The sequence below is a fragment of the Octopus bimaculoides genome, chromosome 1, assembly GCF_046866305.1.
Source record: "Octopus bimaculoides isolate indiv1 chromosome 1, ASM4686630v1, whole genome shotgun sequence".
Classification (NCBI taxonomy): domain Eukaryota; kingdom Metazoa; phylum Mollusca; class Cephalopoda; order Octopoda; family Octopodidae; genus Octopus; species Octopus bimaculoides.
Genome location: NC_142928.1, coordinates 109874295 through 109899614, shown reverse-complemented (window position 1 = coordinate 109899614; position 25320 = coordinate 109874295). Strand labels below are relative to the sequence as shown.

At 35.1% G+C, this 25320-nt stretch overlaps 1 protein-coding gene across 7 annotated transcripts in view; it reads left to right on the top strand.

Annotated features, from left to right (window-relative positions):
- Window positions 1-24874, top strand: part of LOC106868485 (enhancer of mRNA-decapping protein 4) — a 55129-nt gene extending 30255 nt beyond the window's left edge. For 4 of the 7 annotated variants that reach the window (XM_014913781.3, XM_089355999.1, XM_014913783.3 and 1 more), the window contains 13 exons: window positions 434-551; window positions 947-1340; window positions 2778-3073; window positions 7538-7663; window positions 10636-10714; window positions 10858-11092; window positions 15436-15588; window positions 16457-16572; window positions 17080-17245; window positions 21617-21803; window positions 22286-22502; window positions 22712-22875; window positions 24342-24874. In XM_014913781.3, the coding sequence (XP_014769267.1) occupies window positions 434-551; window positions 947-1340; window positions 2778-3073; window positions 7538-7663; window positions 10636-10714; window positions 10858-11092; window positions 15436-15588; window positions 16457-16572; window positions 17080-17245; window positions 21617-21803; window positions 22286-22502; window positions 22712-22875; window positions 24342-24522 (2432 nt within the window). In that variant the 3' untranslated portion in view covers window positions 24523-24874. The remainder of the gene's footprint in view (window positions 1-433; window positions 552-946; window positions 1341-2777; window positions 3074-7537; window positions 7664-10635; window positions 10715-10857; window positions 11093-15435; window positions 15589-16456; window positions 16573-17079; window positions 17246-21616; window positions 21804-22285; window positions 22503-22711; window positions 22876-24341) is intronic. The other 3 variants (XM_089356018.1, XM_089356010.1, XM_014913782.3) reach the window with 1 other exon arrangement.
- The last annotated feature ends 446 nt before the right edge of the window (window positions 24875-25320 follow it).

Genomic DNA, 25320 nt, shown 5'->3' with positions numbered 1-25320 from the left:
CAGAGCCAAAGCAGTATAAAGACTACAAAATCTGTATTTCTGTTTGGAGTTAGAAAATACTTTTGTCCTGGAAACCTACTAATATCTCTCTGCTAGTCAGAAGGCATCCTAATCTAGAGCATTATCCACACATTTGGACCCCCCCCCTCTCTATCTCTCACACACACACACACACACATCATCTTGCTTTCTTTCTCTCACAATCATAGATAAAACTCTACTCTATAATCCCACTGGCCCTCATAGATTGTTACCTCTTTTGAGGTTGGGTGGTAAATCTTTTGGGCTAGTTGCCCACATTTGAAGAAGCATTATGTGTTATTATTCAGGAGAGATCATTATATTTTTTGCTTTAATCAATATAGGTGAGAATAAACATTGTTTCCATTTCAGAAAATGAATATTTGAAATGCATTTTTCTTTTAAATTTTAGTTTTAAAAGATGGACTTTCTGATGTCAGTAATATTATGGATACATCCGTCCCTGATTCCAGTGAGTCTTCTCGTGGAGAAAAAGCTCCTGTACTTCTCACACCTGATGCCTTTACTAGGTTAATATTTGTTAATATCTCCTTTTGTTTTATTTAGTTATTACATCCATCTTTTCATTATTAATGGAAAAATAAAATAAATTTGAAATGAAAGGTGGAAACTGGACACTGTTTTTTGTGAGTTAAACTGACTGCTATGTTGTTGGCTTTTATTGTTCTCATTAACTGTTAGGGTCTTGTTACTGATTTTAAGTGCTTTGCACAAGATAAATAATACTGGTTTAGCTACAGAGTGGACATTGTCTTGTAGGTTATAATATCTCCATTAATAACTCTGATTGTCTTGATAAGATTAAGGGTAAATTTTGAAATGAGATCATTTTGTCTTTGCTTATATATTGTTTAATATTTACACTTCTGATAAGACATTGTAATGATATGTATTTATTTTTCAGTAAACCCTACTCTCTCCAAACTATTTCTGCAAATAGCAGTTTTACTCAAGTTTCTGCGATGGAGGACAGTACAGAATGTCACCCTCTTGCAACAGGTGTGGGAAGAAATGGCAATAGTGATGCTGTTGCTACTGCTGCTGTTAGTGTCACAGCTTGTAATAATACCGTGTCACATACCTCCAGCCCGAATAGCAGTCTAGTCTCATCTCAATCACCACTTAAGAATAAAGATACAAACATGCCTTCGGTGTCCACCATTTCACCTGTGGTTTCCATTGATTCTTCCCATTCACCAGTTGTAACTAATCTACCATTACAGAACATATTTTCAGAACCAACAAAGATCAGTGTTGAAGAGCTATTCAAGATGAGCCAGCAAGTTTCGGTGAGCAGTGTAAGGCTTTTATTATCTCTTTGTGCAAAATACAGATTGAAGTAAAATATGTATGATGAGATACAGATTGAATACATATGTGAAAACATGATGAAAAAGAAGAGGTTATTCTAAGGGTAGCCAAGTTAATCAATTCTTCTATACTATTGATACTTATATTATCGAATCAGATAAGTTGACTGTGCATTGATTTATAACTCAATACAGGAGGGCATCAAACTAGAATACTATGATGTATCTGATCTGGAAATGTACTTTCACTGTTCTTGACTTTGGGCTAAATGTTTACATTTTTTTTGTAAAAAAATTATATATTTTTTAAAACTCACAACGCATTAATCTTTTAAACTATATGAGTTTCTACTTTCTGTCATTAATTGTTTTTTTTGTATAAATTGCTTTAACATTCTTACTTTGGTTAGTTTCATATTTACATTTTTTCTCATTGCTTCAGGAAGTAAAAGAATATACATATAAAGGTTTTTCTATTATAAACTAAGAGCTGGATATTTTTTTTTCTTTGAGTTCTGCTTATTTTCTAAATTTATGTTAAGTTGTTTTTAACTTGTAAATTTTCCCTAAGTATTCTACTGAATGGCAGAAGTTATTTTCCGTTTATATAAAATCATTTTGAGCCATTCTTTCAATCATGATTGGCAAGCTTTTCTGATTTAAAATATAGCTATAAACCTTTGTAGCTACAATATTATTATCTGTTTCAGTCAGTCAGTTAGCTATTTGTTTATAACTATATTTGTTGATCTTAAAACGATAATGTAGAAGTACAAATTAAATTTCTTCTGAATAGAAATATTTAAATTTTAGCTATAAACATGCTGTAATCATTTGAAATTGTATACTGCTATTTTATGTATTGCTATAAATTATTAATATTCTTTAATTCTTAAGTTGTCTCTTTCATTAGAAATATATCTGTGCATTTCAGTTAATTATGAAAATAATCAAGAAGGTTATTGATTGAGGTCTGAGAAAATAGCTAACATCTGGTGTCTGATAGAATGTTTTTCAGCATTTAATCTTATTTCTCTATATTCCGATTTCAAATTTCTCTAATTATGATTACACAGGAAAATAAGTATTTGTTTTATACTAAAAATGAGCTGATTTTTTTTTAAAAGAAGAAATTGACCTTGTGATTATTTAAATCAAATGTTTGTTATTGAAATGATTAATATAAAGTGATTTTACGTAATTTGTTACCCTTGTATCACTGGTGGATATGATTTATGTAAGAACGGGTAAAAATGGAAGTGATTTGATAATGTAACTAAATGAAAACTGATGACCTAAAGGTTATTAATTCATAAAGTTAAGCAGTGCTTTTGGCTTAAAATCTTTTTGTAAAAAGATATCACATTATAAATTTATCTTATATCAGTTTCTCACCATGTGTAATTGTTTATATTTGTCTTTCAGCAAGCAGCTGTAGTAGTAAGTGGTTCAATTACCAGCTCAGTTAGCTTAGAAGGAGAACAAGCATTTAGAAAAACAAGGCGGAAAGATTTTGATGAGACTGATAAAGAAGTTGCTGAAGTAATGGGCGATAAACATGTTGCAGATGAAGTAGATGAAGTATCTCCACTGGAAATTGAGACAAGCAATATTGCTACAGAGTCTAATGTTACAGCAAAGATATCTCCAAGGGAATGGCCCAAACCACCAGATGTCAGCACTGATGGGCCTAGAATTGCATCTGAAAAAGTGTGCAATGTGTAAGTGAAAAATATTTTACATTAACTCTTTTGTTTTTTTTTTCAATTATGTATATTGGGCTTTGTTTGAGAAACTATGACTAACATTTAATGGGAATTTTTTTTTGCTGTGGTGAAATCCTGACATCCCTGTGGGTTAGTAAGTCATCTGTCCTAAACCATACAAAGGCTCATGTGCAATGTCAGTAAGGGACAATATGGTGTGTGCAGGTGCTTTGAGAAGACAGTTGTAGAAGTCGTTAAGAGATATTGTTTGTTTCATGTTTCTGATTTATATTTGTATTGTTATAAGTTCACTTTATAAAGTGGCTTATACAGTGAGTTCAAAGATGGACATAACAGTGTTGAAGAGACACAACAGTGGTGACAAGACATTTGAAGCTCACGGTGGACGTTCTTAGCATGCAAGACCTATTAGCTTCTGTGGTTCAGTTGCAATGGAAACTGCAACAGCAAAAACAAGAGAAACGGCTAAGAACAGGCACAACAGCAACTACAACAACAACAAAATCAACAGTTGTTGGAAATATTGCTGTAGTCAAAAAATACTTGGTTTGTTTTCGGCATATGCACTTACTAATTCAATTGAAGAATTCACATATAATCTGGAAGAAGGAATTACGTTTTCTGCATACTTCAGAAGGTATGAAGGAATCTTCAAGAAATAGTGTAAAAGCTGGATGGACGAAAAGAAGGTATGTCTTCTTTTAAGGAAATTATCACCAGCGGAACATGAAAAGTTTTGTAATTACATCTTGCTGAGAAAACCATCCAAAATTTGTTTCAAGGAAACAATTAAGCTATTACCTAAAATATTCAGTGAAAGTTCATTATTTAATATTCGCTTGGAGTGTTTGAATTTACAAAAACAAAAAGAAATGGAAGATTTTGTCATGTATGCCAGAATCATAAATAGAGAATGTGAAAAAATTAAAACTCGAATTAAGCCTGGACATGTTTAAATGTTTAACCTTTGTACAAGAATTAACAACAAATAAAGATGCAGAGATAAGGACTCGAATATTGACAAAGCTTGAACAAGATTCAAAACTAACCCTACAAATAGTGGCTGAAGAATGCCAAAGAATTATAAAATCTACGACAGGACATAGAAAAATTGAAAAACATTATTCAAATATACATACATGTCGACTGGTAACAGATACGAAAAAAGAAAAACAACAGTCAATATCCAAACCATGTTATGGGTGTGGAAAACACATTTCAAAAGAAGCTGTCATTTTAAGAATCTAGAATGTTTTGGATGTGGGAAAATTGGACACAAGAATTCACATTGTTGGATGAAACAAAAAAGGTTGAATGAAAAAAATTCAAGAAAAAAAATGTTGTCAATGCAAAGTAAACTATTGGCAAACATACATACCAAACATGCATGAGCTAAGAGCACCCCTCAATATCCTATTGAAAAAAGGCATAAAATGGTGTTGGTCATACAGGTGTCAAAAAGTGTTTGAAGAAATTAAAAAAGTTTTAACATCAAAACTATCATTATCGCACTTTGATCCAAATTTAAAAAGTGGTATAGGAGTAGTAATTTTACACAAGTATAAAAATGGTAAAGTAAAACCCATCATTCATGCTTCATGTTTATTGTTGGCTGCTGAAAAAAAAACTACAGCCAAATTGAGAAGGCACTAGCCATTATTTTTGCAGTGAAAAAATTTCATAAATTCATACATGGAAGGAAATTCAGTCTGCAAACAGATCACTGCCCATTGTTATCAATTTACAGATCAAAAAAGGGTATCCCCACATATACAGCCAACCGATTGCAGTGTTGGGGGACAATCCTGCTAAATTATGATTTTAGGATGGAATTTCTACCATCAAAAAAATTAGGACATGCGAATGGGCTGTCAAGATTGATTCCTAAATACAATGAACCGTTTGAGGACATGGTAATAGCCACATTAAAAGTCAAAATCGAAATAAAAAACATACTCTGCAACATAGTATGCGAACTACCTGTCACTTTAGAAGAAATAAAAATTAAAGCAGAGAAGGATGTGTTCATATTAAAAATGTAAAAAATAGTAAAGTTTGAAATAATTACAAAAACTCATGTAACCAAGTGTAACACAGTTTTGAAATGGTATTCAATATGTGATGATGTATTTATGTATGCACAGAGGGTTGTAATATCGGTTTCTTTGCAAAACTATGTTAAAAGAATTTCGCACGGGATACCCAAGAATCACGAGAATGAAAGCATTGATGAGAAGCCAAATATGGATCAGGATATTGAAAAATTGGTGAAAGCCTGCAAGGATTGTGGCCTGGCAGCAAAAGCACCAAAAATTCAACCTTGGCTCAACACTGATGTACCTTGGTCAAGATTACACATAGACTTTGCTTGACCATTAAATGAAGGGTATTATCTAATAGCCGTGGATAGTTACATGAAATGGCTAGAAATATGTAAATGTAGGAAGCTAATCTCCAAAGTAACAATGAAATTTCTGGACAAACTTTTTTATGGTGTCCCACACACTATAGTGTCTGATAATGGAACACAGTTGATGGCAAAGGAATTTAAAAACTTTTGCAAAATGCATGCAATGGAGCATATTACTACTTGACTATACCATTCGAGATCGAATGGACTAGCAGAACGTTTCGTAGACACATTTAAGAGGGCACTGAAAAAAATCTAGAAATGAACTACTAGCTGATACTGCATTGACACAATTCTTAAGTGTCTACTGAATAACACCTAACCCCAACACCACATCAGATATGTTGCCAGCTGAACTAATGTTTGCCAGGAAAGTCAGGTCAGTGTTTGACAAATACTACCGGGAAGAAAAGAAAAAAATGGAGAGAAACACTGAAAATAAGATGAAATACTTCAAAATTGGTGACAAGTTTTTTCTGTTTTTTAAATATACAGAAATGGAAAGGAAAGTTGAGAAGGAGGTATAATAAGTAAACGTTTAGGAAAAATAGCGTACATGGTAAAAGGTCATATGTGGGAACACAAGAGACACCTAAACCAAGTGGAAAAAAGTTTACGGAAGAAGACATGAAGAGCCAATGGAATTTCTTTATGACATTTTTGATGTTCTGATACCTCAAGGAATAATCGAACCAATGAGTACAGCAACTAGAAAAAGAAAGCAAACAGTACTTTTGCAAGTAGATCCAAAACGAAAAAAATATTCCAGTTTCTTCCTGGGAAATAGGCTGGGTGGAGGGGAAGGCTGGATGAGGTGGTAATAAAGATAATAAATAAAAGAAAAATATTGACTTCAACGAAAGTCAAACTCAAAAAGGAACGATGTTGTGGTGAAATCCCGACACCTCTGTGGGATAGCAAGTCAACTGTCCTAAACCATATAAAGGCGCATGCGCACTGTCAGTGAGGGACAGTGTGGTGTGTGCAGGCACTTTGTGAAGACAATTGCAGAAGTCATTGAGAAGAGATATTGTTTGTCACATGTTTCTGATTTATATTTGTATTGTTATAACCTTGTTATAAAAAGTCCACGTTATAAAGTGGTGTATACAATGTGTTCAAAGAAGGACATAACAGTGTCAATGAGACACAACACTTTTTCAGTTACAGCAGCTTGCCTTGCTTAGTAGTAGACATTTTTAATATTTAACTTTTACATTTACCTCTGTTTTAATAAAATTTGAAGTATTTAGTAAAATAACCATCATATTAAACAAGGGAACATAATTAACAATGAAATTTTGATGAAAGATTTTAATCTTGATATTTTAAAACAGGAAGTTTGTATCATAGAACCAGGTGCTGTCTCCTATGGGTTAGTAACAAAAGAGTTAAAGTGATACACAAATGGCCAATAATATTTCACTATCTGACCAAGGAGTAGAGCATTAGGTGCACTAAATCAATTGGAATAGCTAATAGCAAACACAGCTATGAATTGAGTTCTGGACTGCTCAAGCATTTGCTGTTATTCAGGTGTCCTGATTGATGTTAGATAGCTTATGATAGTTTAACAAGTAGATTTTAAACATAGAAGAGTAGCTAGGTTAACTGCTACCTTTGTTGGAACAAATGGCTTCTCTTTGCCAGACTTTTTGAGATGCAAGAAAAGTAAAACTTTGGTAGCAAAATGCAGTGAATCTGCAGTAATTGGACAGGAATTAATTGTGTCTGATCCAGTTGATGTGGCATGTCAGTTAAAGGAAAATTTGTGTCAAATTAAGATGTAAAGTGAAAAGGCATGAAAGGTGTTGGTTGAAAAAATAATTACAATAAAGGTATAGCTAAAAAATGATGGCACCAAAATGAGTATGCAATGCTAATGGATGATAAATGCTTTGCTGTAGATGGAAAGATATAACATTTTAACTGTATCACATAGGATTTCTACAAAGATTTTTGTATTTTCTGTTAATGGCAAGGGTGTGGATATTACATTTTTTTCCCCATTATTAAAGAATTATTTTCATTAATTTTCAATTTTCCAGGAGGGAAGGACAAGACATCGATGATGATGAAGAGGAGGATGAAGACTATTCACTTCTTGTTGATGCATCGTCAAATTCAAAAGCAAAACAACCAAAGCCATTAGCCAGGCAAATGCAATTAACTAGGTAATGACACGATTGATTTATTATTTCTTCAATGTTATTTCTACTATGTAAACTTATACTAAATCAATATATAAGTTCTACAGATTTGTCTTGTTTTCTGTCTTTTAGTACCCTTCCTTCCTTAAAGCACCACATAATTTCTATTTTAGCATATAAATGATAGGGATCATGTTGACTCATTTGATACCAACTCATGCATGACTACCACTGTTTCTATGATATTAGTTTCTTGCTTTGAAGTGATTCAAAATTAAAACTTTCCATCAAAAGAATTTCATGTTAATTCATGTTTCAAACACTAGCTTAATAAAGACACAGTTATTTTATTTTACGAAATTCTTCATTATTTTCAAAATTAATTGTAACACAAGCAGTGTATTTCAGCAGGAATATGATGATGAAATTGTTAAACTAGGTCTTTGTTTTTATTTCTTCTTCTGATCTTATCATTGTATCAGTACATTAAACGCTTTGAGTTTAATGTAAATACTTTCATCTTGCTTTTAATTTAATTTTGTAGAAATTAAATAATTCAAATTTTATCAGTTAAGTGAAGTTTGGATTAAATGAGTAAACATTGTGAATACCAAAACCTTATCTAGCAAAGAATGCATTAGGCAACATAGATTAGTGACTTGTGACTTCATAGCCAGAGGTGGGCAGGCACAGAGAAACTAAAAGGTCCTGCAGTTGGGAATAGGTTTAGAGAAATTCTAATTGATGCATATGACTGTAGGGAGAAAGATTTAGATACCTGTAGCATAGACAATTGAAAATTTCTATGAAACAGATCAGACATGTGACTGGGACAAAGTCCTGACCTATCTGAAAGTGAGATGGTAGAAGAATGATACAGCTGACAGAGTGATAAAGGTTAAGAAACAGTTTTGGAAAACCTGGAAGGAAGGTGGTAGTAAAGAGCATTAGAAGAGCAGCTAGCGGTAGGTGTATTTTGGCTGAGAGTAAAGCAGAAAGGAAAAGATGGCATATCTTACAATGTGAGAATCAGTGACACACGGTGTTCAGATTTGCCAGACAGTGTAGGAGAGAGAGCTAAGATGTCATCGGTGAGAAGTATATTTGGAATGATAAAGGCATACTCACAAGACAATAAAGTATCGTGCAAGTGTTATAAAGAGAGGCTGCTGAACATGGGGAACACATGGGACAAAGAGAGTATACCTCCTGCTGAACCTGCAGAGGGACCAGCAAATCTAGTTGACAGCAGTGTGGTTGATAAAGCAAAGTCACAGAGAAGGGAAAGCTTCAGATTCATTAGGGGTAGTTGTGGAGATGTTCAAAATATCTGGTGGGGTAGGACACGATTACCTGCCGTATAGTTACTTAAGTTATACAAAAAGGATTTATACCCAATGACTGGCATAGCAGTATCTTTGTAAACTGCTACAAAGATACAGGAGATGTGTATGGTTTTCTATGGTTGGATGCCCTTCCTAATGCAAACCACTTCAAGAGTGTAATTGATGCCTTTACATGCCACTGGCATGGGTAGAATTTGGGTGACACCAGTATCTGCCATGACTGTGATTTTGCTTGGCTTGATGGGTCTTCTCAAGCATGACATAATACCAAAGGTCTCAGTCATTGCTTCAATGAGGCCTAACCCTCGAAAAGAACTAAGCCACTTTGCCTAACCTGAGGCCCAATGCTTGAAAAGAACTCAGCCACTTTGCCTCCATGAGACCCAGCACTCGAAAGGAACTCAGCCACTCTGCTTCTGTGAGGCCCTTTGCTCAAAAAGTGCTCTTTATGTGCCACTGGCACAGGTGCCAGTTATGTGGCACCAGCATCAACCATGACTACAATTTCACTTGGTTTGATGGGTCTTCTCAAGCACAGCATCTTGCCAAAGGTCTTAGTCACTAGTCATTGCCTTTGTGAGGCTCAAAGTTTGAAGATCATGCTTCACCACTTTGTTCCATGTCTTCCTGGGTCTACCTCTACCACAGGTTCCCTCTGCAGTTAGAGATAGCACTTCTTTACACAACTGTCCTCGTCCATACGCATCACATGACTATACCAGCGAAGTCGTCTCATTCAGTGAAGCATACTGGCTTCATTTCTTTGAAGCCTACACATGTCCTCAGCTGTCACAGTCCATGTTTCACTGCCATGTAGCTGTTCGCACACAGGCATCGTACAATTTGCCTTTCGCTCTAAGAGAGAGGCTCTTTGTTGCTAGCAGACGTAGGAACTCTCTGAACTTTGCGTAGCCTAATCTTATTCTCACAGCTACGCTCTTGGAGCATCCACCTCCAGTACTAACCTGGTCACCTAGATAACGGAAGCTATCTACTACCTCTAGTTCCCCCCCCCCCCCCGCCAGTTGATGGAGTTTATTTTCTGCACATTTTCAGTGTTTATTGTACCTGTACATCCTCCATGTACAAAAGCTTGTTTCTCTGTTAACCTTCCTCTGATATTGCTGCACGTTTTATTTGTTCAAAGCTTACATCAGGTGCATCTTATGGAGTTTCTACCTACGCCATTTCTACAGATCAAGCAGGGCCGTTTACCTGAAGGGATTTGTGATTTGTCTGCCTTCCTACTTACTAAGACTTTGGTTTTTGCTAGGTTAACTCTAAGGCCATTTGATTCTAGACTTTGATTCTATACCTGGAACTTCTCTAGTTTTCAATAAATTTCTTCATTTTGTAAGAAAACACCAAATTTTTATAAGGAATGGTACAATCTCAAGATATTTCAAGATCGGCTGTCAGCATGAGTTTTTCTTTATCAGACTGCAATGACATTTGATTATGAGTTATTCTGTGATTTGTGCTTAAGTAATCAGATTTTGATTCTGTATTTCTTGTATGCCTTAATATTTATATTGCTTGTATTTTATTGTATTTTGTTTCACTATTTGTTGCTTTACACTTTATGAAAAGTTTCATATTTGTTTTTCAACTTGTATTGGTTCTATTTTCTCACCTACATTTGATCTGTAGTGAGCCAGCTGCCCCACCAATTCATGAAGCCCCTGTTCAGATAATCCGAGAAGTTGTTGAGCCACAATCTTTGAAGGATGTAAGTATGAGGTTGTCAAAGTTTTTGATTTCAGTGTGTGTGTTTGTATGTGTGTATTTGTGTGTGTTTTCTCCTAAAAAAAAAAAAAATCTTTTTTTTTATACTTCTCATTTTTCTTCTCTCTCTTTTTTTTTTCGTTGTAGATTCAAGCAATGCTTTCTACTATTAACAATAAGTTAACAAGATTTGAGTTGCTTTCTCAGCAAATGCAAGAGTTGTTTATACAACAGCAACAACAGTTGAAGCAGCAAGCAGCTTTACAACAGATGGCAAAGGTTGCTGTTACTTTGCCAGTCCTTGAGCAGCACTTAAAAAGCATGGAGAATCGAATGACTGGACATTTTGAGCGCTTAATGCACCAACAGTCACAAAGGGAACGTATCCTTAAAACTTATACTTACTAAATGTAACACTTAAAGAATTTTGGGACCTGCACTTTAAGATTATAGCAATTTCTCTTAAGAACTGTTATATGTAATATTATTGTAAAGACAACCTGGTTGAATAATGCTCCTGCATTTATGATTCATATACTGATGGTATTTTATGTTCTTGGAAAACTCATGTAACTATTCCTTTTTTAGGATGGTTAGCTTTTTTTAGGATGGATGCAACTCCTTGAAGCATTTATGAAAATTTGGCTTTAATTCCTTGTAATTTCAGTTACCTTCTGTGGATCAAACAATATATTGGGATATCCCGTAAATAATGTTTTTTTTTTTCAATTGCATGAACTAAAAGTTGGAGTGGTATGGGTTAAACTACTTGCATCTTGCTATAAAAACAGGTAGTAATTTTACCATGATCTTATTCTTAGTGCAAGTTTTGAAGAGTGCAGTTCGATTTTAACAGTTATTTTTTCAAAGCTATAATGGAAGTAGCAAAGGAGCATAATTGGCATATTTTGCTTTATGGGTTCAATAAAGGCAACAATGCAATGGAAAGTGTGTGGAATATTAATGCAGTATATGGGGATTGGGCAACAAGTGTAAGCCAGTGTCAATGGTGGTTCCAGAAATTCCGAACTGGAACTACAGCCTAGAAGATGAGCCTCATCCTGGAAGATCTGTAGAGCCCAACGAGGATGTCCTGTAAACCCTGGTGGAACAAAATCCCATTGTAACTGTTGAGGAACTAGCAGAGAAGCATTCAACCATTCATGGACACCTGTGTGCCATTGGAAAAGTCAGCAAATTGGGTCAATGGGTTCCTCACAAACTTTCCGAGTCTAATCACTCGCAGAGAGTGAATGTATACTTTTCTTTGCTGTCATGTCTCATGAATGAGCCTTTTTGGGACTGAATAGTGACTGGTGATGAGAAATTGGTTCTCTATAAAAATGTTAAGTGCTGAAGACAGTGGGTAGGGAAAGGAGAAACACCAGCACCCTAGGCTAAAGAAGGTCTTCACCTACATAAGTGTTGTTATCTGTTTGGTGGGATATGAAAGGTTTAGTCCACTTGGAACTTTTAAACCCAAACCAAATGATAGCAAAGAAGATCTACTGTGAGCAGCTTGAGCAGCTTAAGTCAGCACTAGAAGAAAAACAATCATCTTTATTTTCAAGATGAAAGATGCTCTTCCATCAGGATAATGCTCAGCCACATAAAGCAAGGATGCCATTCCAAAGGCTGGAGCAGTTTGAATGGGAATTGATGCCCCACCCACCATATTCGCCAGACATTGCCCCATCTAATTAGCATTTATTCTGCAGTCTTCAAAATCATTTGGACAGAAAAAATATGAATTCTGTAGATGAGGTGAGAAGTATTTTTCGTCATGGACAAGTGAATTTTGGAAGAGGGCCTTGTAAGTCTACCAGATAGATGGAAAAGCATTGTAAGAAATGAAGGAGAGTATATTTTAGATTAAAAAAGAACTTTATCTTAATTTTGAAAAATAAAAGATGTATAAAAAAACACATTATTTATGGGATGACCCAATACATTATTGGTTATATTGTAGCATTGTACTAGACTGCTGGCTTGGGACTAATAATAGATAGTATGTAAAAAGGATAATAGGTAACTATTGCAGGTTATTATCTTGCTGAGAACTTTGTAGCTTAGTGTTGGTTCCTCATTTTGATCACAAATATTTTAGACCTCTAGTTTAGTGTGCATATGACTCTTTATACCTAAGTTCATTATAAGCCTTGTAAATTTTTTTATCAGGTGGATCTTTAATAAGGCTTGCATTAACTAACTGACTTAGACACCTAATTTGCTACTGTATGTGTTGTACTAATATCATTAACTGTATCTGCAACAGCTTGTGCAGTAGTGAGTGTTGCTCTACTTAGCTAGTTGAAAGAAATAATTTGAATATTTTTTATACTCCTGAATGAAGATGCAGTTTCTAATTCTTTGTCTGAAGAGTTGAGAGAACAGTTTAAAGCATAAAGCATTAAACAATGAGTAATATGATATTTTTTTTATATTTAATCTTAGTTGATTCTGATAATCTAGTTCTTTTATTTTTACTTCAAGTAGATTCAATTCGCCAATCTTGTGCAGAGATAGTTTGTCAAACTTTAGGGAGCAATCAGCTCTGGCAGCCGATGCATTGTTCTTTCATTGTAACTTTATTATGTTTTTATTTATTGTTATGAGTTGGCTAAATCTAAAATGTTCAAAGTGCCAATTGAGTTCATTTCATATTCTAATTGTGGACTATTTAAATATTCCTTCATTAGCTTATTTGTGTAAGTTGCAGGATATTAAATGTCTACTGGTTAACTGTGGTATTCTTTTACTGTTTCAGTTCCTGGACTGTCAGTATTATAAGCTAACTTATTTCATGCACACTGGTTTATAAAACAAACTTGACTATTCAGTTATTCCCAAATCCAACTTTGATGATTATAATATTTGAATACTCCCTTCCATTTGTAAATTGACTATCAGTGAACCATCCTAGGAATGGTATAACCTTTACAACACAACTAGGAGTTCTGTTCTCTCTCTGAACATTTAATGACCATTACAAGGCAGAAGGGTCACTACATCTAGTAAGTCAACCTCTCTGGTGACATGATAAACCCTCTTCTCATTTTATTAAATGAATAGTGTTGTAGGTCTAAATGCCCCCTAGTAAATACCATTGTTTGGTTTGTGGAACTTATTGAAGCATTCAGTTTAAGCTACCAGCTCTGTGGTATTGCAATATCACAATGTGTCAATATTCACTGCACCATGAGGTGTCAGAGTATACAAGTTAAAAAAGTATTCCAGCAGAGGCCTACTGCCAGGTAGTACAAGAGCCTGGATGCTTGTGAGACTGTCCTACCAACTGGTGCATAATCTCATGTTCTCTTCTCCACCAGTTTGTGGTTGATGTTCTTGTGAGCACAAGATTTAGAAAGCTTTATGCAAAGCTACTGATTTACAACTAAGTTAAATGTTACAAGTATTGAGATAGTGGTTAGTAGTAACTCAGAAATGTCTCCCCCTCCCCTACTCATGTTGAAACAAAAAGCAAATTGAAAAATTTGAAAGATATGAAAGAATTAGAATATTCAATCCATCCTTTCTTCAAACAATCTGATCCAGTGTCGACTAGAGTGACATCAGTCCTTTGATCTTCTAACACATTCACATGCATTCTAACATGTAAACTATGAGCTCTCACCTGGACGTCCTTATATGTAAGCCAGACATCCTGTTTTTTTTTCTGCAAAATAAATCTCTAACTCTATACATAAACTATCTCTTGTGTTCAGCTGAACTTTCTGCTCAAACTTCACTCTGAAAAATGATGTTTCTACATATATTGATTCCTAGTTGCTAACTCACCCACTAGTTGCTAACTCTCTACAAAGCTCAAATGAAACCAACAATAGAATGCTTCTTTCACATCTGGTACAGTACTGCTGCTGATGCACATACAAATATCCTAAACTGTGTTAAAAAATTACTTGACTAATTAGTATGGTGTTACTTACCAACACTCAAATTTAATGCTCCTCACTCACTATTTTCTACCAATACTATATGAATTTATTCTTCTGAGTTAGCTGGTCTCATGCCATCACCAGTCAGGCCCATCCAACTTATCTCTCCCCAACTTTATTTACTGTTAGTCAGAGGGAAAAAGCAGTGTCCATGGCCCTTTGTTGGACCAACATGATTCTTGAGAGGGAGTGGAAAAGGAAAGTATCTTCTAACAGGAGACTTGGGACTGAATGTTTACTATAGTCAATTCCACTAAAGGTGCCCACATGCTAGGTGGTGGTATAAGGTTAAGTCTACTACTCCAGTGTGCTATAATGGGATTTCAACTCAGAACACAAACAGTTGGATAAATCCTGCCAAGTATTCTGTCTGACTCTCCAATGACTGCCAATTTGCAGTTCATCTTGTCTATTCCCTCCTTGCTGCCATACTAATTGTTTTGCTCAATTCTTCCTGCATAGAATGCCATTTGCTGGAATTTCCTGTTTGCCCATATTTTTCTTTAGTTGTTGACTTCTAGTCACTCAAAAACATCAAAGGCATTGATTTAACATGTCTCGGACTCTAGAGATTGAAGATGCTGTTTGTTCTTTCAGCTAAGAACCATTTATAAAAAAAAAGTGCATAATACATTAAGTTTTTGACTATCACATTATTTAGACATTGCATTTAAAATAATCTTGATGGTATTTTAAGATCTGCTACTTCTTGACTAAAAAAGAACCAAAGACTTGAATCAATGAAATCTAGTTTCCCTTAACTATTCAGACCAAAGATACCAGGAGATTTTGAATGAAACTCAGTCGTATGATAAAAAGCATGAAGCACTAGTTAATACTCTTTGGCAAGCTGTGGACACAACTCTAAGGAAAAACCTTGAAATGATGGTTAAAAGTGAGATGAAAAATAACGTTCTTCCAAGTGAGTATGTTTTCATTTTCCGATCCAGGTAGTTTTGAATGAATGCATTATAGTGGATAACGATGGTGGACGCTGGCTATAGATTAATGATTAAAGATTATTGTCTATGATCATCTTCAGAAAATGCATGAGTTTGGAGACTTGAAGTTTGCAAGAAGGCAGAGAGAGAGAGAGTTAAACACACAATTGAAATTTTGATTAGAAATTAAAATTTGTCTAAGAAATTTACATACTGATATTTAAACAACAATACTTTATTAAAGAGCTTATCCAGATTTTTTTGTTCAATCTCTTTCTACAAATTTTAAAATCCTTTTAAAAATTTATCCTAGAGTTACTCTTATTGCACTAATTTTCACTTAGCTAATTGGTTACACTTTTTTCTTCTAAAAGAAATAATTTCAATGTGATCTAATGGGATTCAAAGAGTCCCATTTTCTTCATTGTTGAGAAATGAGATTGAATTCCAACTGCATTAATTAAACAATCAGATTTATTTGTCTTTATTTGTTCAGATACTTTATTAACAAAATTGTGGATATTCAGATAAAAGAGATAGTAATGTTTTTCTGTCTATATAAAAGGAGCTTAACTCTTTAGATGTGAAACAGTCTATGAAGGTAGAATAGTTCATAATTTGATCAGATGTACAGTTGTAATTTTGACAAAGATTGAATTGAGCTATAGAGGCAGCTAGGAATCAAGAGCACCAATTTCCAAAAGAATTGAAATTAGAAATGGATTTAAAATAGTTGGTTGATGTTAACCAGAATAGAAGCAGATGTAACAAGTTTTAGAATTTGGTGAGGATTGACTTCAATTTTGAGAATTAACACATTTCCTTTTTTCTTTGTTTCTTAATTATTAGCCATGATGCAGTCTTTGGAATCTATCAAGATGGATTTGACAAGAGAGGTGGCCCAGAAATTATCTGCTTCTGATGCTATTCTTAAAGAAAATCTTGCCAAGCTTGTTCGGAATAGAGTGAGTATTTGCCTGCATTCTATTAAGTTGTAATCATAGCAAAAATCTCTCAAATATAAATTTGAGGAGCAGTGCATATTTATTGAATAGCTTCATTTTTAGTAAAGATTGTTTGCCAACAAAATGGCAGTCCTGGTTTCATTTTCCAATATCTTCATTGTCCTATTGTGAATATATAGATATTCTTTGGTTAATTCATCTTGAAATCTATATTTCTAATGCAGAGCTCTTATTCCTATCATGGTGTTGTAGGAGAAAAATGTATATGTTTACAGGTAATTAGTCTTAGGTTTACTGATTCCATTTTTAATTCAGAGAATTGTATTTCACATATGGCCTAATTTCCTCAGGATCTTTGAAAATAGAAACCACAAACCATTATAAGGAGATATTGCAAATTCTGTCATGTTTGTCTTTGTTTTATCTCTTATGAAAATGTTCCTATCTTTTTATTTTGATCTTTAGAAGTCATATCATTTTCCATTTATAAACTTCTTTACATTTCAGCAAACTATTGAAGCTATTGGGTCATCTGTTGGGGCAGCAATTGAAGTGCCCATTCAAACAGCATATCGAGAATCATTCCAGAATATTGTCATCCCTAATTTTGAAAGAACCTCCCAAAACATGTATAACCAAGTACACGACACATTCCAAAAAGGAACCAAAGAATGTAAGTTGCAATAAGCTACACTAGATTAGCTGAGTTAATTTTTATTGTTTTGTTGTAGTATTTCAGTACATGTGGGTAAAGCTGGTGATCATTCCAACCCAGAAAGTCATTTAACTTCAGTGTATTCCTGTTATAGTTTTGTTCTCATCAAAATCTGCAATCTTTCAGAAATCTATCCCAATTTATGGAGTTATGTTATGTTGCTCCAGTCCTAAGAATGGTTATGCCTGCCTTTTTGACCTCATGGGAAAGAAACAACAGAGGCAGGTGTTAACAATCAAATACTTTATCAATTTGAGTACCTCTCTTCTCAATGACTAAGCTGTATGGTTTCTATAAAATCATACTTGCTTTTCAATGTCTTGCACTAGTGAACTGTCACTCTTGAGAACTTCAGAGAGAGAGAGAGAGAGAGAGAGAGAGAGAGAGAGAGAGAGAGAGAGAGAGAGAGAACTTTGCAAAGAGTTTTTCTTACAAGACATGGTCAAAGAGAGCTTTGTAGCAAAATGTCCCTTGGGATGGAAGTTTCCATTTCAGCATCACTCATTGGAAATCTGTTCCTCACATTACATCCACTTTAGTTTATCTCAGAGCTTAATAATACTTCTAACATTCCTCTTGTACCTTCTGCACACATGCAATACAGATTCCTCATGTCAGACTTACACTATACATAAATAAAGACCTTGACATCATCTATTTGGTCAGAGAATGACCCTCATTGTAGAATGATGGCACTGTAAATTAGTTTCCATAAATGTACACTGAGGACAGACTTTTTTTATGTGTTCCTTGAAATCAAGGGACCACCTACGATATGGATATTTTTTCTGACACATTTACTTACATGTAAATCTCTGTTTCAGTATTTTAATATTTATCCTGTTGTGATGGCATCATTCTCTTGTTCTTTAAATTGCTTTTGCAAGACAACTCTTCTTGAATAACTATTTGCACAGGATAGTTATATAGCTGTTACCTTTGTTGTTATATGTTAGTATATACACTGATTTCACAGCTAACATATTTTCTTTAGATCTATAGGTTCTTATTTGTAATAGATATGTTTTGGTACTGTCTAATCTGTATATCTAATCTGTTTTGGTAAGTTTCAATTTAATTTCTAATACTTAGGTGACAGTGAATAGTTGAAAATGTCTTATAGCTTTACCAGCATTTGTTTATTAATACAAGGTCAGTCTAACTGAAGTACTTGCAGTGTGGACGCTTTTGTTTGCAGATGTTTACTGTTACAAATAGATGTCATTGATGAGCAGTACTCATATTAATTCTGACATAATGTGTGTTTGCTGTTGTGAGGTCAGGAAGCTGTACATAGGTTAAAAATCCTTTTGTATATTTACGTTTCCAAAAATATAGATATATATATAAATTAAAGTAAATTTTGGGGATAAATTTTCAAGAGAGTATGATAGTGAATACAAGCAGCTGTAATGGGGTTCCTCTAAAGGATCTCTGGAGTAATGTTACTCAATATGGTGCATAGCTTGGAGATCAATCAGCAGGAAGTTTCTTCAGGCCATGCTGTTACTTCTCCATATTGAGAATTCACAAGTATGATACTATGGACATATTTGAATGTTGCAGAAAGAATTACACGAGGGATTCTTCAAGCTAAGTCAATTGGTAGTAGATCTAGGAGTAGATCTAGGAGTAGACCAAGAATGAGATGGTTAGATAATATCCACAGTCTCTGTTAGTCTTGCTTAGGAATCCAGCTGGGATTCTTAATGATGGTGCCTGAAGTTTCTACTCCTGCTGCCACCCCTCCCAAAAATAGTGGACAGAGAAGAAGGATGTTCAGAATTTACTCTGACATTGTCTTCAATCTGTTAGGTTTCTTATTTCAATGTAGACTATGTAAATGTCTCTTGATCAAAGTATTGTTGAGTATGTGGAGACATATTTCCTGACATCTAATGTATGCTTTTCTTTTTATTTTAATAAGTTCTAGAATGCTGTGTCTCTTATATGTGGGATTATATATTATTAAACATAATTTCTATTGATAGCATTTATAGCTAAATAAACTGATCATCTCTTGGAATGACTAAAAGTGTGTGGGGGAAAGATCAGATACTGTTTGTTATTTATTCATCATCATCATTGTTTAACGTCCGTTTTCCATGCTAGCATGGGTTGGACGGTTCAGCCGGGGTCTGGGAATCCAGGAGGCTGCACCAGGCTTCAGTCTGATCTGGCAGTGATTCTACAGCTGGATGCCCTTCCTAATGCCAACCACTCCGAGAGTGTAGTGGGTGCTTTTTATGTGCCAGCGGCACAGTGGCCAGAGGAGGCTGGCAATGGCCATGATTGGTTGGTGCTTTTTATGTGCCACCAGCACAGGTATCACAACTACAATTTCCATTTGATTTTCATCTTGATGTTGATGTACTTGACTCAATAGGTCTCCTCAAGCACAGCAGGTTGCCTTACGATCCAAGGTACTTTTGAATGGGCTGGGGCTGGTTATGTGAAACTGGTGTAGGATACAGCTGTGAACTCACTTTATTTGTTGGGTCTTCGCAGTCACAGCATATCTCCAGAGGTCTTGGTCTTTCGTCATTGCCTCTGTGAGGCCCAACGTTCGAAAGTCATGCTTGACCACCTCATCTCATGTCTTCCTGAGTCTACCTCTACTCCGGATTCATTCAACTGTTTGAGAGTGGCACTTCTTCACACATCTCTCCTCATCCATCCGTAGTACATGACCATACCAGTGCAAACATCTCTCTTGCATGCCTCATCTTATGCTTCTTATGTCCAACATTTCTCTCAGGGCGCTTACACTATGTTGTGTGTGCACACTGACATTACACATCCAGTGGATCATAGTAGCTTCATTTCTTTCAAGCCTACACATGTCCTCTGCAGTCACGGCCCATGTTTCACTGCTGTAAAGCATGGCAGTTCGCACAAATGCATCGTACAATCTACCTTTCACTCTGAGCGAGAGGCCCTTTGTCGCCAGTAGGGGTAGAAGCTTTCTAAACTTTGCCCAGGGTATTCTTATTCTAGTGGTAACTCTCTGAGCATCCACCCCCACTACTAACTTGGTCACCTAAGTAGCGGAAGCTATCAACTACTTCTAGTTTCTCCCCTTGGAGTGTGATGGAATCTGTGGTGTTTATTGCCCCTGTGCATCTGCTGCACACGAAAGCTATCTTCTCGGTTAATCTTCCTTTGATGTTGCTGCAACTCTTATATGTCCATAGCTTACACTGGGTACATCTTATGGAATTTCTACCTATACCTTTTCTACACATCGAGCAGGGTCACCTACCTGAGGGTGTGATGTGTTCGCCTTCCTACTTACTAGAACTTTGGTCTTTGCTACATTGACTCTAAGGCCTTTTGATTCTAAACCTTGCTTCCACACCCGAAATTTCTTTTCTAGTTCTGGTAGTGATTCTGCTATGAGGGCCAGGTCATCAGCATAGAGGAGCTCCCAGGGGCAAATCGTCTTGAATTCCTCTGTTATTGCCTGGAGGACTATGATGAATAAAAGGGGACCGAGGACTGAACCTTGGTGGACCCCTACTTCTACCTGGAATTCTTCATTATACTCATTGCCAATCCTAACCTTACTAATGGCCTCTCTGTATAGGACCTGTACAGCCCTTATTAACCATTCGTCAATCCCCAGTTTCTGCATCGCCCACCAGATAAGGGATCGGGGGACCCTGTCAAAGGCTTTCTCCAAGTCCACAAAAGCTAAGTATAGGGGTTAATCTTTAGCTCGGTATTTCTCCTGCAGTTGTTGAACCAGGAATATGGCATCAGTAGTGCTTCTACCCTGCACAAAACTGAACTGCATCTCATCTAAGCAGACTCTTTCCCTAATGAGATGGGCTATGACACTCTCCATGACCTTCATCACCTGATCCAGCAGTTTGATACCCCTGTAGTTATTTCTATCTAGAGCATCACCGTTACCTTTGTAGCAGTTGACTATGGTGCTGCTACGCCAGTCATTGGGTATGAGTCCATCATGAACTACCTGGTTTACAATATGGGTGACTAGGCCATAGCTCACACCACCAGATGTTTTAAGCATCTCAGCAGTGATTCCTGATGGGTCGGGGCTTTTCCTGGCTTCATACCCTTAATTGCTTTATCTACAAGAGAGCTGTCTATTTGGATAGCTGGTCCCTCTACGCGCTTTTACTGAAGGTTCATGGTATAACAGGTCAGAACATATAGGAATGTAAACACTATAACACTATAGAATTTTGATGTATTCTTTTCACATTTATCAGTCAATAAGTGAATGTATTCAGCTTCTATTTAGCAAACTGTACATTTTTATTTGGCTATTCGTTATTGATAACTTGTTTTATTTTCTTTTAGACTTGGTTCAACTTCAGCAACACTTAGAAGTTGGTCGTCGAAGACAGATGGAGGTTTGGGATCCTGTAGTTTCTCAGTTGCAATCAACTGTTGAGATGTTCAAAGGTTCAACTGAACACCTACACACTCATTTATTATCAGTTTTGGAGAAAAAACTAGAAACTGTTGTTACACAGTCATTGAAAGGGTAAGATATCTATTTTTTTTTTAATTGTTACAAAATATTTCCTCTCACAATATAAATGTGAAATTATATACTCAGTGTTCTAATGATTCTGCCAGTTTGCTGTCTTAAAATGCTTTGCAACTGGACAGGGCCCTGGGATGATGGGATCCTGGGGCCACAATGTGTGTTCAAGGTGTTGATGTTCACAGAGTCTTGCAATTTGCATCAGTTTACACAGACCACTGTCTTCTACTTTATCTTGGTGAAAGCTGCAGTATAGCAGGTTAGGATTATTACATCCTATTCAATCCTGAACATTCTGTTAATATTAGCAATTCCCACCAAATCTGTAGTCATATAAAAACAAAGTGGATTCAGTCAGTTTTGGCTTTTGGGTATTAATTAAATACATAAGCTTTCAAACATTGAAAATGTGTTGCTTAGTGATTGTCTAGTGCTGCTCTTATATTATAATTGCTAAAAACCTACTCTTTTATACTTAGACTGAAAGACACTTTACTTCAACATGTACGAGAAGTTGTGAAGGATGAAGTGAACAAAGCCATGCGACTCCAAGGAAACACCATTAGTGACAATGTATTAAGCGCAATGCGTTCGGGAGCTGTGACCCCAGTGCCTGGTACTCAAGATGTCCACATATTACAGAATCAGATACTGCGACTTTTAAACCAGGGACAGATTAATGCTGCTTTTCAACAGGTGAGACTCATTTTAAGTAGAATATTTTAACTTTTTCAGAAAAAAAAGATGTTGAAATAAATTATAGTTTCTGGTAATTCTTCATAATCTAAGGGTTGTAATTCCCTTTATTTAATACAAATGAATGTATAGTTTCAATTTATAAGTGTTTTCTCTTGAACATTCTAATTATTCTTTCATTGTTCAATTAAATTTTTTTGTTATTTTAGGCCTTGTCTGCTGCTAACCTAGAATTGGTAATACTTACTTGTGAGAAAGCTAATCCAGATCAAGTCTTTGGACAAATTCCCTTCCCATTGCAACAACCTGTTCTTCTATCTTTGATTCAGCAACTATCAGCTGATATTGAAACACACACTCTATTGAAACAAAAGTAAGTTCTTTCAGATATTCGTTTCTTGTTCAGAACACAGGTATGGCTGTATTTCAAAGGTGCATCTTTTTATATAGGCACAGGCATAGCTGTGTAATAAGAAGTTTATTTCCCTACCACATGGCTCTTGGTTCAGTCCCACTCTGTGGCATCCTGGGCAAGTGTCTTCTACTATAGTGTAAAGCCAAGCAAAGCCTTGTGAATGTATTGATGGAAACTGAGAGAAGCTTGTGTGTGTGTGTGTGTGTGTGTGAGAGTTATATATATATCTACTATAATAATACTCTTTTGTTTTTCTCCGTCACAACATATGAATAAGGAAGGAAGGGGTGATGGCAGGCTAGTAATAGGATGATGAAAAAATCAAACAGCATTTCAATTCTGTGTGTATATGTGTGTATCTGTGCATGTACTAGGGAAGCATGTGAATATTTGTATGTGTGAACCAACAAATGATGATCAGTGTCACATCTCAAAAGACAACTACTAGATAACATTGACAAGTGTATTAATTTGAATTACCATCTGTATTCTATCTTTTTTCCTTATTAATATATAAAATACTACAATCAGACATTATTTTTGATGGTACTAGGCCAGCAAGTATATACATATATAGATATATATTTATGGTAACAGATGCTATCAGATTTTGTTATTCATATAGTGATTAGCAATTGTATTATGTTTAAAACCCTAGTTAAAGACAGAACAGAACAGTGGAGCATCAATTTTGACTGTTGTCCAATGTTCAAGCGTACAGGTTCTTTCTCATTGACATCAGAAAGTGGGGCATAATCGGTAGTAATTATCTAAACATTTCAGAACATGTAAATATTGGTATCCAATTTTGGCACAAGGCCAGCGTTTTTGGGGAGGTGATAAGTTGATTGGATTAACCTCAGTGATCCACTGGTACTTATTTTATTGACCTTGAAAAGATGAAAAGTAAAGTCGACCAGCTTGTTTTTTTTTTTTAAATTTTGGGGTAACTATTTTACAAGTGAATTGGTTGTTGGTAAGGAAACTATGTAATTAAAACAATGCTGGGAGAAATAATTTTGTTATGTTTGCTTTACTAATTACATTGAAAGGTCTCTGTGTAAGACAGATAGGGCCATTCATACTCAGTTGTATTGTAAGGAGAATAATATTACAGTATATATTTGTAATATTATATTGTTTATAGGTATTGTTTTTTCAGGACCATAAAAGATAAGAAAAAGCAAAAACTAATTCCTGATGTAAAAATTGTGGTTTTACTGAATTGGTAGATTAAATTTAGTTTGTTAAATATAAATCTTATTTGAGAAAGATTGAATACATTGTGTGTTTGATTGAAAGACTTGTAAGGTATTACCTTATAAATTGGACTTGAATGACCTGTAAGATAACTTAATTACTCTGTTAAAACTCTTAAAACTGATATAAATCTATTACTGAAGAGCTCCTTTTTAATTTTACAGGTATTTAGAAGAGGCAATTGTCAGCTTAGATACAACCAACCCAATCACTCATGAACACAAAAGAAGTGTGCTCAGTGGCCTTATCCCTAAATTGAACAATTTCATCCAATCACATCCAAATTCTCCTGATCGCCGATCAATCAGTAAACTCCTCATGCTTGCTCAGGCACATTTTAACTAAAACTTAAATTGCAAACTTTTCCACATTCTTTTGCTCTTCGACCTGTAAACCTGGGTCACTATTTGTCAGGTCTGCTCACTGATTGCAGATGTGTATCTGGACATTTTTTAAAATTTATATTTTTTAAGTTCAAGTAGCTGATCCTTGGTAAAAACAGATTGTGGCTGTCAACTAGCTGATCCGTGTTACAGATTGTAACTGTTAACTGGCTGATCCATGATACAAACAGATCATAATTGCAGCTGTGATAATTTAGTCAGTTTCTCTCACATAATGCACTCACCAATGCATTTGCATTTCTTCATGTATAGAAAAAAAAACCAAACCAAATAAAATAAACTCATTATAATCATTCTTTTTTAATATAGATTGAATTTATGTATGTGCAAGGGGTATTTTTATATTATTCCTTGAAAGATATTTTCATATTTTCAGCATGAATAGATTTTTCTTTTTTATCTTTATGAATGTGTGAAATTTGGTCTGAAAAGTAAATGAATGCAGTTTTAGTAGAATGCATTACTGTGGCCAGAGTTATTGTCAGCAAGTCATATGTTTATGTGTCAATGTAAGTTTATTCTTGTTATTTTGTCAAATGCCCTACAGGTATGTATATGTGCATGTGTATGTATACTTAAACTGCTTCATCATCATCGACCAAGACATTCAGTTAATATCCAATTAAAACCAATTTTGAAAGCTGGTATAACAGATTTGCTTGATAGTGTCGAGACATTAACAAGTTTTTATTTGAGATTAAACTATTCAGAATCAAGACAAACTGACTGAAAGAGGTAT